The following is a 14,793-nucleotide window of genomic DNA, read 5'->3' as shown; positions in this document are numbered from 1 at the left end:
TGGACTTGTGTATACTGTCAGTACAGCTTCATGTGCATGTGCCTTTCACTATGGACAGCAAAGCTATTACTGAATTTTACTTTGTTTGATAAATTGGATAGTTTGGATAGTTTGTTTTTTCCTTTGAGACAGTCTCTTGCAGCCCATACTGACCTTGACTTCACTATATAACTTGAGGATAATCTTGTACTTCTGATCCTGTACTTGGATTACAGTCATGGGCCACCACTCCCTGATGTATGTGGTGCTGGCACTCAAACCTACAGCCCTGTGCATGCTGCCGACTGAACTATCCCAGCATTGTGAACATTTGAACCACTCTGAATTGTTGGTGTATAGCTATAGTCCCATATATTTTAATAGCTTTAGTTTTATCTGGTATTTTAAATGTTCTCTTAAGTAAGTATCCTGAGTAGCTCTTTGGCACACTGTAGTATAGCTTCTGTTAAATCTGTTAGACCTTACGTGACTCTCACTTTCTTACTTGTGCACATAGACTTTTAACAAGACATTGATGGGGGCACAAGAGGTGCCTCAGGATGAAGGCTTTTGCAGCAGACCTGAATTTCATTCCCAGCATCTAGGTCGGGAAGCTCATAACTATGGCTGTGAGGAATCTGATGCCTTTCGTCCTCCGTGTGCACATGCACACACATAAACATGATTAAAAATAAGGAGAAATAAGTATTTTTTAAATTGTTAATTTTTGTTTGTTTTACATTTAGGCTACAATTTATTGCCATGACAGTTTATTCAATTAGATCAGCAGGTGTTTTGAGTGTACTATAGATAAATAATCTGATTCTTCCTCAGAACAGTAATTCTTAAACTATTTGAACAAATAAATATGTGAATAAATAATTAGGATTCTGAGTAGTAAGTGCTGTTAAAAACATACGTATAGCAAGCCCGGCAGTGGTGGCGCACGCCTTTAATCCCAGCACTCGGGAGCTAGAGGCCGGCGGATCTCTGTGAGTTTGAGGCCAGCCTGGTCTACAGAGTGAGATCCAGGACAGGAACCAAAACTAAGACAGACCGACAGACAGTTCGTCTGTCCTGAAACCATTAGCAGTGATTGCCTGTGGCTATTAGGCTTCTGGGTATTTTTCTTTGTTTCTTTTCATTTTCTCGCTACTGTGCTCATGTTACCTTGGTGACCTGAAATACTCAGTGATTCGTATACAAGAACATTTCTCACTATATTAAAAAAATTTGACCTTTTGGGACTGTTTTATGAAGCATTTCTATTTCATATTTTTGAGACAGTCCTTGAGTTGGAATAAATTCCTTGAACTGTATAAATATTTGCATTCCATCACGAACACTGAAGTTCAATTGGGAAAGCTGAAGCCTGAATCTGCATTTTAATATCTAGAAATTGGGACTCACAATTTTTTTGTTTTCTTTATTGTCAGTTTTTTTAATCAAAATATCCAGTTACAAAAAAAAAAACTTCAGATTGAAATTGAAATACATACTATATTTCTAAGATTTTTTTTTTAACCTAAAGTCTTCTGTTCATCTAAACTTCTTTTCTGGTTTTAGAGGACTCGAAGGAAAATGGAAGGACAAAAGGTGATGAGCAGCCAGTGGATCCTATAAAGCGTTCTGTGGCCAATGTTCTAGAAGAGACGGCTGTGAAAATTGAAAGGGAAGATGAAAAGGAGCTCAAGAAACTGCCTGTCATTGTAAAGCTAGAAAAACCTTTGCCGGAAACTGAGGAAAAAAAGATTATCAGAGAGGAAAGTGATTCCTTCAAGGAAAATGTCAAACCCATTAAAGTAGAAACAAAAGAATGCAGAGTGGACTCCAAAGATCTCAAAGGCAGCTCCGAGAGACTGGGTGGACAGGAGCCTGAGCGAGTGGAATTTGGTGGCAACATCAGATCTTCTCAAGACATCACAGAAAAATCTTCTGAGGAAACCGAGAAGCTTAAAAATGACCAGCAAGCCAAGATACCACTAAAAAAGCGTGAAATTAAGTTGAGTGATGATTTTGACAGACCTTTGTGCAAGTCAACTACTCCAACAAAAGAGTTTTTAAAAGATGAAATAAAACAAGAGGAAGAGACTTGTAAACGGGTCTCCACCATCAGCACTTTGAATCATGAAGGGAAACAACTAGTGAATGGAGAAGTTAGCGATGACAAGGTCACGCCAAATTGTAAGACAGAACAGATGGAAACCCAGCTTTGTGATACAAAGGAAGAGGGCTCTGCCATCCCCTCTAAGGATGGGAATACTGTCACGGAGGGAGCTGGGGCCGAGGGTTTCACTTCTGTCATAGCAAGCACAAAGATAAGTAACCTTGAGAAAGAAGCCCCCCTGGGAAAGGCTCCAGATGGTTCTGTATGTGCCTCAGAGAGGCACAGTCAGAAAGGAAGAGGAGAGGAGTCTGGGCCTCCAAACATGGAAATGCCTCTTGAGCCTTTGGAGATAGCAACAGATCTCTCTTTAAAACCCGCTTTGTCTGTCACAGAATCCTGCACTGCCAAAGTTGAGGAGAAGGCCCCCAAAAGTAAGAGTGAGAACCACCCACCAGGCATAGAATGCCCGGAAAAGGTGGAAAAGGCCAAAAAGACCGTTGGTGAGAAGGAAAGATTGAGTCCAATACCCGAGGAAGTGGTAAGGAGTCCTGTAGAATCAGAAAAGCCAGATCCTTGTGAAGTGGCTGAAGCTTCCCTCCCACCCGAGATGACTGGCCCCAAGGAGAAACTGGTCTCAGAAAAAGAAGGTGTAGAATGTCTAAGTAGAGGTTCAAGTGAAGGCCAGTCCCTTGAAAATGCAAGCCCAGGGATTCTAGAAAAGGATTCTGAGTCCACGAAAGTGGAAATGGCCAGTCTGGACAAGGTCCAGGCCTCTGGCATGGAGGACACTTCTGAGACAAAGAGTTCCATGCCGAAGAGCAAATTCAAATATAAGTTAGTTCCTGAAGGAGACAGCACCGCTTCAGAAAACACAGAGATCACCTCCGAAAGGCAGAAGGAAGGCATCAAGTTGACAATTCGGATCTCTAGTCGGAAGAAGAAGCCGGATTGTCCCCCACAAATTGTAGACTCTGAGAGCAAGGAAGAGAAGGTGGGGAAGGAAGAAGAGAAAACCAGCGTGGGCCGGACTTTAAGAAGGTCTCCGAGAATATCCAGACCCACAGCGAAGGTAGCTGAGATCAGAGATCAGAAAGCTGAGAAAAAAAGAGGAGAAGGAGAAGATGGAGCGGAGGAAGACCCAGCAGCTTTGCAGAGAACAGACAAGAAGGAACACTTGAAAAAAACAGAGAAGGATACAAGTTCTAAAGTGAGCAAGGTAAAACTTGAACCGAGTTCTCAGTGTAGAAAATGGAAAATTACTAGCCTGTGTTTGACGTGTGCGTGTGGGGGTCAGAGAACAACTTGCAAGTATCTTCTGTCCTTCCTCATGTGGACCACAGGGGTGAAATTGTAGGTCATCAAGCTTGGCAGCAAGCTCCTTTATCCACTGAGCCATCCCACTGGCCACTAAGTTTTCAATTAAATATTTGTTTTTGCATGTGTATGTATGCGATACATGTATGTGTTCATGTGGATGTGTGTGTGTGTGTTTTGTGTGTGTGTGTGTGTGTGTGTGAACATTGGGTAGCTTCTTCATCTCTCTCCCCGCTTTGTGAGACAGCTTGAGGCTCAAGGGTTCAGCTAGGCTAGACAGTGAGCTTCAACAGTCCACCTATCTCTGTTCCCAACCCCCAGGGTTACAGATACATACTGCCAGAGCTGGCTTTTTATGTGGGTTCTGGTCATCCAAATTCAGGTCTTCATGCTTGTGTGGCAGACATTTTACTTGAGGCATCTCGAAAGCCTTGTGTTCTGTTTTAATTAGAAAACTAATTTAGATCTAATTGTTTATTGCTTTGTGTTGAAATAGCCACTCAGAGACAACTAATAATAAACCTTCCCTTTCAATAGTTATACTCACACACTAAATTTCAGACATATAATGTTATCTTTTAGACTTCTTTTTCTATTGCAAGCAGTTCTAGGGATACATTTTATAAGCTATTCAGCTAATAATGAGCCTGTAGAATGCTGAAATTAAACTCCCCATATCCACTATTAACAGTTTGGGGTATACATTGTTTCATTCCTTTTTCCAGGCATTCATGTGTATGTTTATGAACATGTGTTCATAAAATTTTTTCAATAATTGGATCCCACCTATTTGTTTCACTTAACAGTGATGTCTCTTCTTATGTCAGGAGTTACAGTCTACTTTGATTGACTAGTGGCCACATAGTATTTCATAGTATGGATATACCTCAGTTTATTTAATTACTCCCTTATTAATTGACATTTAGGTTGTTTCCCATTTTTCACTATTACAGGCAATGCTGCATTGAAGATCCTTTTGGACATAAGTGAGTATTTCTTTAGAATAGACTCCTAGAATTGGAATTACTGGGTCAAGGGGCATGTGTATTATAAAATGGATAGTTATTGTCACATTGCCCTCCAAAAGCTCTAGTAGTGTCCCACCCCATTACCAGTTTACCAGAGTATCTATTTTCCCCATTTTAATCCGGAAATTCCTTTTCTGTGACCTTCTTAATTTTAAGCAAAGTCTTTAGTCCATGGGACTGTTACTTTTTTCATTTAAATGGACATGTTGTGATTATTACTATTCATTATCAGTCATTCTTTGCTCCCTGAGAAACCCTTTTTTTTTAAATTATTTCATTCTTTCCTAGAGGCCTGTAGCGTGGCAGTGAAGTGAAATAGGAGTTGAAAGACTGAACCTAGGTGATAAAATGATATCTCATGATCAGCTTACTCTATGAATCATACTGCTTTTAACGTTTATTGGGAGTTTTAGATGCAGCTCTGACCTGCTTTAAAAACTTTGTAGTTTAGGCATTTTTTTTTGTTTTTTGTTTTTGTTTTCGTGGTTTGTGTGTGTGTGTGTGTGTGTGTGTGTGTGTGTGTGTGTGTGTGTATGTGTTTTGTTTCTGTGGTTTTTTTGAGACAGGGTTTCTCTGTGTAACAGCCTTGGCTGTCCTGGAACTCCCTTTATACTCCAAGCTGGCCTCGAACTTACAGAGATCCTCCCACCTCTGCCTCCCAAGTGCTGGGATTAAAGGAGTGCACCACCACGCCCAGCTTTTAAAGTTTAAACTTTTGAAAAAAATAAGTATGTCAGTATATCTTCCTGCTATTGATAGAGGCTTTAAGTGTTCATGGCCTTTGACCCAGAATCCTGTTCAAGGAATTTATCCTAACCACAAAGATGGATGTAAACATTAACATCTATGAGGGTACATTGTGAAAGTGAAAAAATGGGAAACAACCACCCAAATGTGTGAGTAATATCATACAGCTATTTTTGGCATATTTATAAGATAAAATGGTCATTGTCTAATCCCATTTTTGAGACCGCCCCCCATGCAGAAAAAAAATAATGAAAACACATACCAAAACTTAGTAGTAGACAGAGCTGATGACACGAATGTAACAATGTTCATCTTTTCTTTCTGTGTCAGCTAAATATTCTCCAAGGGACATGTAGTTTGGAGAAAGAAATTCTCATGTCCAATTATCTCATCTTTTCATTTCTGTAAGGTAAAACCCAAAGGCAAAGTTCGGTGGACTGGTTCTCGGACACGTGGCCGGTGGAAATACTCCAGCAATGATGACAGTGAAGGGTCCGACAGTGAAAAATCCTCTGCAGCCTCAGAAGAGGAGCAAGGGAAGGAAAGTGAAGAAGCTGTCCTTCCAGATGACGATGAACCATGCAAAAAATGTGGCCTTCCAAACCATCCGGAACTAGTATGTACCTGTTCTAAGTGAGCAATGCTCCTCTCATTGCTATACTGTGGCTATTTGGAGTGACCTACTGCTCCTAGGTTTGATCATGATTTGAATTTTGTTTTGTTTTTTTGAAACAGGATCTCACTGTTAGCCCTGGCTGGCCCGGATCTCATTAAGTTAAAATGAAGCCTTGTCTGTCTTACTTTTGTATTACTGTGATAAAGCACCATGGCCGAGGGAGCAGAAAAGAAAGAATTTGTTTATGCTAGGGTTCCAGAGGATTAGTGATGGCGGGTGAGAGCATGCAGATAGGTGGCTAGAGCAGCATCTGAGGGCTCACATCTCGATCTACAAGCAGGAGGCAGAGAGCACCCTGGAGATGGCCTGAGTCTTTTGGAACCTGCACTCAGTGACATACTTTTCTTGAGCAAGACCACACTTCCTGATCCTCCCCAAACAGCCTCCAACCAAGGACCAAGTATTCAGATGGGTTGAGACTGAGGGGGGTATCTCCTTCAAACCACCACAACTACCATAGTGAGCAAGGCTATGAACGTTAAGATTTTTGTGTTGAAGATGTTTGAAGATTTCATCTTTTTTTTTTTAAAGATCTCTTTTCTGCCTTCTAACTCAGAGAATCAGCAAGGCTTGTGTTTGCCATACCATTTCCTAATTTATTTATTTATTTTTTAATAAAATGTCTTTAAAAAGTAAAGAAACTCTGGGGACAAAACTGAGTGTGAGGAAATAAGTATAGGCAGCCAAAGTGATAGCAAGGAGATCCACAGGATTTTAGTTTGTCGTTATAAGTAGTTGGGAAATCCCATTTCTATTTACTGTGGCAAGGTGAATGACTTTAGAAACTACAATCTGGTGGGTTGCTTATGCCCTGGACATGAAGATAATCCCAAATCAAAATTAGAAGCAGTAGCCCAACTATGGTGATGCACGCCTTTAGTCCCAGTACTCAGGAGGCAGTGGCAGGCAGATCTCTGAGTTTGAGGCCAGCCTGGGCTACAGAGCAAGTTCTGGGACTGTTACACAGAGAAACCCTGTCTCAAAGAACAAAAATAACAACAACAAAAATTGAAGAAATAATAAATCACTTTCGTATTAGTAAAATAAATGGCCCTTGTTCTTGGTGAACAGAAAAGCAATAAATTCAGTAAATCTAGGACTCTTGTCTGTTCTAGTTGTTTTAGGTAAAAACAATGGATCATTGCTTGAGAGTTGGAAATTCTTTTTTGTTTGTATGTTTGTCTTGTTTTGTTTTTCAAGTCAGGGTCTCTCTGTGCAACAGCTCTAGCTGTCTAGGGTTTGCTCTGTAGACCTGACTGGCCTTGAACTCACAGAGATCCACCTGCCTCTGCCTCCTGAGTGTTGGGTTTACAGGGGTGTGCCAGTGGAACTCTTATGTAGTAATAGTTATTCAGTGGAATTTGCGGTTTGCTGTGGTGTAAGACAAGTCTTCCTTTTAGAAGTAAATTAAATTGTAAAGTTTTATTTTTAATTGTCTTATTTGAAATTTAGGTTATATTTTTCTGTAGAAACAATGTGATGAGTGAAATTGGATACCTGGCTTAGTCCACATATGCCAAAGCAATCAATTTTACAGTTGATATACACCGCTAATGTTAAGTTGATACTCAATTTTGAACATTGGGATCAAGTGGTGACTCTGTATTATAGAGAGCAGGAAGGAGATAGTTTTCCGGTCTGAACTTGTCCTATTTGGAATGGGATAGAATTTCAGAAAGAACACGTATACCAGAGCTGAACAAAAAAAATAGAGAACATAGGTAATATGAGCCAGATCTCTTTCTTTTAGTAAGACCAATGGTAGAATAAACCCTGTGATGCTGGATTAGAGGAATTATAGTGAATTCATTTTAAATAGGTAGAAATACAGGTGTATGCATGCATATGCAGTTACTAAAGAATTGATGTGCTATTCTCTCTGAGAGAACTTAATATTAGTGACAGGACATTGCAATAAGCACTCAGACTTCCCAGACCTTGGTTTCTAAATTCATATGGAATAAAGGAACCAGGGCTTCTTCATTTTATTAATTCTCAGGCCAGCAGGGGATGTCTAAGATGTGTCTAGAGCACCCTATAACTGCCAGAAGGTAACAAAGTGCTTTAAAAAACGAAGAATCTGCTATAGACAAACCCTAAGGACACAGAAAGAGCTCGTGTATCCATAGCTGGAACAGCTCCAACAAACAGAATAGATTTTAATTATAATTTAAAGAAGAAGAAGAATAAGTATTTGTCACTGACAGAAATAATTGAGTAAACAAATGATTAGGGCAGCAGATCAGATTTCTTTGTAGAAGAACTCCAAGAACTTAGGAGGTTAAAGGAAGAGAAAATCACAAGCAGAGTGCCACAGCCCTCACTGCAGGAAGCAAAGCTCCTAGTGTATGCTAAGCTCGGGGGCAGGCTCAAAGGAGAGTTAGATATTTGCATAACTCAGTTATATCTTACTTTAAAATACTTACAGATTTATTAGTTACTATAATGATTTTCATTTATATCCCTAAATTCTTTGATACTCCTAACCCTAGAAAACTTTGGCGCCTCCCTGTGAGTCTAGGCTGGATTGATTTGTTTATTCCTTTGTTCTGGTTTTGTTGTTATTGTTGTTCATTTATTTGTTTATTACTGGTGATTTGCATGCATGGTATTCACACATCTACATGGAACTGCTTTCCTAGCTCATTTTTTTTTAGAAGGGTTTCAAGATGTTACTCACACTGGCCTTAAAATGTGATATTCCTGCCCTTGCTTTCCTAGTAGGTGGGATTACAGGCATTAGCCATAAGGACTAGTGGGGTTTACTTTGAGGGTAGATATATGGAAAATAAACATTGTAACTTCTAAGTAGAAAAATAAATAGCTACTTCTTTAACTAAGTGATCGAAATTAATATCACCAGTAATAATCTGTATTAATATCATGTATCCTTTGTGTCAGAGTTTGAATAAGAGTGGCCTCCATAAAGCCTGGTGTAGTGATGCACACCTTTAATCCCAGCACTCAGGAGGCAGAGGCAGGAAAATCTCTGTGAGGTCAAGGGCAGCCTGATCCACATAGTGAATTCCAGGATAGCCAGATAGTAAGACCCTGTAGAGAGAAAAAGGAATTGTGCTAAGTTTATGGGCTGGAGAAATGGTTCAGCAGTTAAGAAAACTTACTACTCTTCTAGAGGATCTAGGTTCAGTTCCCAGCACCCACATGACCACTAATGACTGTAACGTCAGTTCCCGGGGATCCAGTTCTCTGTTCTGACCTTCACTGTCACTGCATACAAATGGTGCATATACATATTCTCAGACACACACACACACACACACACACACACACACACACACACACACACACACACATACACACACACATATTAAATAAACAATTTTTTTTTTGAGACAGTTTCTCTGTGTAGCTTTGGAGCCTGTCCTGGAACTCACTCAGACCAGGCTAGCCTCAAACTGAGAGTTCCACCTGCTGGGATTAAAGGCGTTTGCCACCACTGCCGGGCTTAAATGAATGTTTTTTAAAGAGAACAATGGCCCAATAGGCTCATGTGTTTGAATGTTTAGTTACCTGGTAGTAACTATTTGAAGGATTATAAGAACTAGGTAGGGGGTGTGGCCTTATTGGAGTAGGTGTGGTCTTGTTGGAGGAATTGTATCATTGGGGTGGGCTTTGAGGTCAAAAGCCCACTCCAGCCCCAGACTCTCTCTCCCTGCTGCCTGCACATCAGGATATAGATATATCCCTTAGCTACTTCTTCAGCACTGTGTCTGCCTGTGTGCTGCCATGCTATCAGCCATGGTGATAATGGGCTAATCTCTGAAACTATAAACAAGCCCCTGTAAATGCTTTCTTTTATAAGCGTTACCTTCACAGCCTTGACTAAGATACCCTGATATAACAGAATGAGCAGAATACTCTTCTACTAACATGGAACCCCAGTGAAGTCATTAACCCAAGTTCAGCCTTGTTTATAAAATGTTGGATTTCTAATAGTCTACACACTGTCAGAGTACCAGAAAAAGAAAGGCTCGGCACCTGTTAGTACCTGAGAACGAGAGTAGGGGACATAACAAGAGCGTACAGTCTAATAGCCTTGCATTCATAGTCAGAAAACAGCATTACTGTTGGGAAAATGTCTTAGGAAACTACTGTGTTGGTGCTAAGTTTTCAGTTTTGGCAGAGACGGGTCAGGTTTTAACTTTGTAACTGGGCACGCTGGCACATACCTCTAATCTTAACATTTGGGGGGCTGGAGCAGGTAGATCGAAACTTTGGGCTCAGATGTATAACAAGAGCCCTTCTGAATTGTAGCCTTGTGGAAAGTTGAAGGAAAAACATATGAGGAGACTGTAATATCTTCGTAACTCATCTATAAACTAAAAATACTTTCAAGTAAATGCCTTTTTAGTTTAAATGATTACCAATAAGCTGGTAGGTTTGAAATATCTGGTCATCTAGTGCTCACTGCGGTAAAAATAGAAGGTAAAAGTAGTTGATGGTGATGTTGATGTTTGAAAGAACTTCTGATTCTTTCCTGTGTGTCAGTCTCTTCCTTATCTGAGTTTACAGAATAAAAGAACTGTATTTCTTATTTTAAGTAATTGAAATGCAATTAAAATGGAAATACTTTATAATTCTCTATATGCTAGCGTACTTTATGATACTTGAACTTTAAAATTCTGTTATAGAGAATGTAAGATTACCTCTGTGGCAAACTAACAATTAATTCCAGTTTAGAAGGGAGTTTCTGTATTTCACTGATATTTGTACCATAATATTTTCTTAGGTTGTCAGAGGGAGTGCTTTTTAATTTTTAAATTCTTTTTGTTTTGTTTTTGTGAGACAGGGTTTCTCGGTGTAGCCCTGGCTGCTCTGCAACTCGCTTTGTAGACCAGGCTGGCCTCGGACTCAGATCCACCTGCCTCTGCCTCCCAGTGCTGAGATTAAAGATTGTGTGCCACCATTGCCTGGCTCAATTTAAAAAAAAAATTCCATCCCTAATTGCCAGAGCTATTCCATTCATTGGCTTTATGCACACTCCATACAGTTCATGGTAGTGTACTAAGAAGTACTGAAATGTCAGTGTTCCCCAGGAATGGTGTCATACACCTGTACAAACCCAGCACTGTAGAGACTGAGACATGAGTATTGCTGAGAGCTTAAGGCCGTCCAGTGCTACATAGTGAGTACCAGCCTAACTTGCGCTTTTAATATAGCAAGGCATTGTCTCAAAAAAGAAAGAAATACCATATTTTAACACACTGCAGGTTGGTTGATATTAATGTGGTTTATTTCAGATTCTTCTGTGCGATTCCTGTGACAGTGGGTACCACACTGCCTGCCTCCGCCCTCCTCTGATGGTCATCCCTGACGGAGAATGGTTCTGCCCTCCTTGCCAGCATGTACGACCCAACCTAACTCTGTCTCCACCCCTCAGTTTTATATTCAACACATTGATAATACTTTTTAGCAGTCATTAAACACCATCCCTTTCCAAAGCAGTTGTTAATAATGTTCACCTTTCATTTGAGTCTCTACCTTCTATTAATATCTTAGGCTTGCCTTTTGTCTTCTATAAAACTCCTGGCTTTTGTAAACCCATCTCTTCTACTCTAATTTGTAATAAATATAAATAGTACAAATTCTAATTGATCTTAATAATAAAAACCTGGAGTTAGACATTGTGGTAAATGCTGAAAGATCAGAGAGGTAAAGGAGCAGCCAAAATCATCTCTTACCTTCACTGACTCTCCAGACTGAAAAATGGTGGAGCTCCTGTCTGTGCCCCGCCTTATCACTTACTCTCTGCATCAAGTCATATCACTTCCTGTCTCCTCTCTGTACAGACCTCCAGACCTCTATGGTTAACTAGTGGCTAGCTCCACCCTCTGATCGTCAGGCAAGCTTTGTCAGAACACAAACAAAATAGCACCAACTTTATATGAATGAAATAAATATTTCTGTAGTTTACTCCATTTTTAAAATCTCATTTTTTTATTACTGCATCTTTTTTTGTTGCTAGCACTGAAAGAATCATCAGTCTGTTCTGCATTGATTCACAGTTTCTTATAAAATCAGAGAACAATTGCATACTTTTTTCCACAAGTCCAACCTTATTTTGCTTTCAACATAATGGCTTTACACCTTTTTCTCTGAAGTTACCATTTCTTGCTTAGCATAGTTTAATCTATGATTTTTTTTATGCTCTGTTTTGACCCAGTAACCATGTAGCGTTGCTTTGTGTGTATTTTTTATATTGTCATTATGTTTTGACATATATATGTATATATAATTTTTCAAAATTATTTTGATAGCCTTTTATTTTTAACATAACCTTGTTTTGAATAGTAATGAACAAAATGCAATTCTGAACAGTAAAAGCAGGGTAGGCACAGCACAATTTTTCTATTTTGGTTTTTGCAAAGCTATTTGTGTTTGACATGCTTTCTTATAGAAGTACTATGCTCATCATCTGTTAAGTGGATTCTGACTCCCTTTTTAAACAAACAAAGCATTTTCAATATTTATTCACCATGTAGCCATGTTCAGCTCATAACGCTTATTCAAATAATATAAGCTTAATAATAAGCATGAGATGTATGGTTGTGCTCTGGTATTAAAAATAGCACATATATATTGTTCCTACAGAAACTACTGTGTGAAAAATTAGAAGAACAGTTGCAAGATTTGGATGTTGCCTTAAAGAAGAAAGAGCGTGCAGAGCGAAGGTAAATTGATATATGTGTTAATGTTTCCCTTGGTAATTTGGCAGTAACATTGTCATACAGTTTAGATGAACACATCCATTTAATCAAAGACTGGCAAGCTACAGCAAGTCAAATCTGGTCTGCTGCTGTTTTTGCATTGCCTTCTAAGAATGGTTTTTAAGTTTTTAAAAACATCCCTATAAAGTCATTTCATGATGTAGGGAAACTATGTGATACTCACATCTTATATATCCTCTAAGTAAACTTTACTGGAACACAGTTTTGCTCATTTGTTTGTGTGCTTACTATGGCTGCTTTTGCACTACAACAGTGGAATTGAATAGCTCAATAGAGGTCCAGTAACTTCCCAAGCTCGAAATACTGTGTGTCCTTTTACACACGTTTTCCCACCCCCTTTGTAGAGTATCACAGTCTGCTATGGAAAAACATTGTCCCACATCTTGTGGAGGAAATGTGCTTAACTATTATTGAACACAGGAAAAGTAGAACCTGCTTATAATTTATTTCCTCTGTCTTTTTGGGTAAACTGCATTAGACATGGTAAATAAAGACCGTTGCTGAACTGTGTCCTCCTGGCAGTAAAATACACTGTTTTCATCATGTCACTACAGTATAGTCTAAACCAGTTGAGGTAGCTTCATGGAGCAAGTAAGATTGACCTTGAGCCTAATATTTATTAATAGGGGATTGATTCAGAATGAATACAGTGAGTTTATATTTATTTGTACTTTCTTTGATCATTGCATTTCTAAACATTCATTCAAATCCATGGCATAGCCAACTGAATAGAACAGTGAATGAATGAACATAGATGAATATATGAATCTTGTTTACATTGAACTCACTTTCGACCAGAGAATACAGAGACCCAGTGATGAGAGACAGAGAGAGAGAGGGAGACTAAGACTCAACACAGTACTAGAACATAAAGGAAGAGCATTTTAATTCTCCTAGAAATTGAATTATCAAGGAAGGCCTTGGGAAATAAATTGGGTTTTTACAGGTGGGCATAGAAAGAAGAGACATTTCCAGTTGGTGTGTGCAAACATAATGAGCAGAATATAGAAGTGAAGGTAGGGGTCGGGCGGTGGTGGGCACGCCTTTAATATCAACACTCGAGAGGCAGAGCCAGGCGAATCTTTGTGCATTCGAGTCCAGCCTGGTCTACAGAGTGAGATCCAGGACAGGCTCCAAAGCTACACAGAGAAACCCTGTCTCAAAACAAACAAACAAACAAACAAACAAAAAAAGTGAAGGTAGGAGAATGGGATGAGATGGGATGGATCTCCATAAAGCAGAGAAAGCACAGACTGCAAACAGCTTTGCCTAGCCAACTAGGGAATTCTAACTGTTCTCTGTAGGGAGTAGTGGAGTCATCAAAGTAGGGATATGGTCATCATTTCAGAAAATAGGCGCTGGTAAGTCAGATGAATGAGTGAGAATTAGTGTTGCAGGACAAAGACTGGAAGTAAGGCAGCCATTGTAATGGTTGCGTAGAGGTGGGGGCTTCATGTCATCTCTGAAATGACCTCTCTAGTAATCATCCACCCTCAGAGTACAAGAGCATCTGTATCCTGATCCCATTGTTTTCTCCGTTTGTATTCAGCATTTAACTAACATTTATTGAATACCTGTTTTATACCAGGTAGTGTATTCAGTGAGAAAGCATACTCTGTTTCTACCTTAAATGGCTGCACAGTCTGGAAAAAAGGGTTGTGACTATAAGTTTTTAGTGACTACCCAGCAAATGTCTGAAGATCTGGAGCTGTGTGGCTCTATGGAATCTGCTGTTTTAGAAATCTCTTATTTTGTGGTTTATAAATGTTCCTTCCAGTGTATGACGTCAGAGATAATATGGGAACTCAGAAAGCTCTGTTCTCCAGACTGCAATTACTAGTGCTTTGCCTAGCAGGGGGTTGGATTTAATTGGGGTTGGAATTTCCCAGGTAATGTAACAGTGGGAAGGAGAGAAAGAGACAAGGAGCTTGAAAGTGTATGCAAAGGAGTATTTATAATGATGGAGTGTGGAGCGTCAGCCAGGTAAGAGGGCAGTGAGAGACTAAGTTGAAGTTCCACTGGGGTCAACAAATTGTTGAGAGTAGCATAGAAGGTGGAGTAAGTTGGAAGTTGATTTAGTAGAAGTCAGACAATGGGATGTGTAAAACTGAAATTTTAGGAAAAGTGGAGATGTTGGTAATGATAAGGTCTGCAGATCTAGATAGTGAGATGAGGTGGAAGGCATCCTGCCAA

General features: G+C 39.6%; 1 protein-coding gene across 1 annotated transcript in view; it reads left to right on the top strand.

The window, feature by feature from the left end:
- Rsf1 (remodeling and spacing factor 1) overlaps positions 1–14,793 on the top strand; it is a 122,833-nt gene that overhangs the window by 90,843 nt on the left and 17,197 nt on the right. The window contains exons 6-9 of the mRNA XM_059270998.1: positions 1,546–3,302; positions 5,585–5,791; positions 11,113–11,217; positions 12,464–12,543. Of these exons, the coding sequence (XP_059126981.1) occupies positions 1,546–3,302; positions 5,585–5,791; positions 11,113–11,217; positions 12,464–12,543 (2,149 nt within the window). The remainder of the gene's footprint in view (positions 1–1,545; positions 3,303–5,584; positions 5,792–11,112; positions 11,218–12,463; positions 12,544–14,793) is intronic.

Source organism: Peromyscus eremicus, chromosome 1 (assembly GCF_949786415.1).
Source record: "Peromyscus eremicus chromosome 1, PerEre_H2_v1, whole genome shotgun sequence".
NCBI lineage: Eukaryota > Metazoa > Chordata > Mammalia > Rodentia > Cricetidae > Peromyscus > Peromyscus eremicus.
This window is presented reverse-complemented; position numbering and strand designations above follow the sequence as displayed.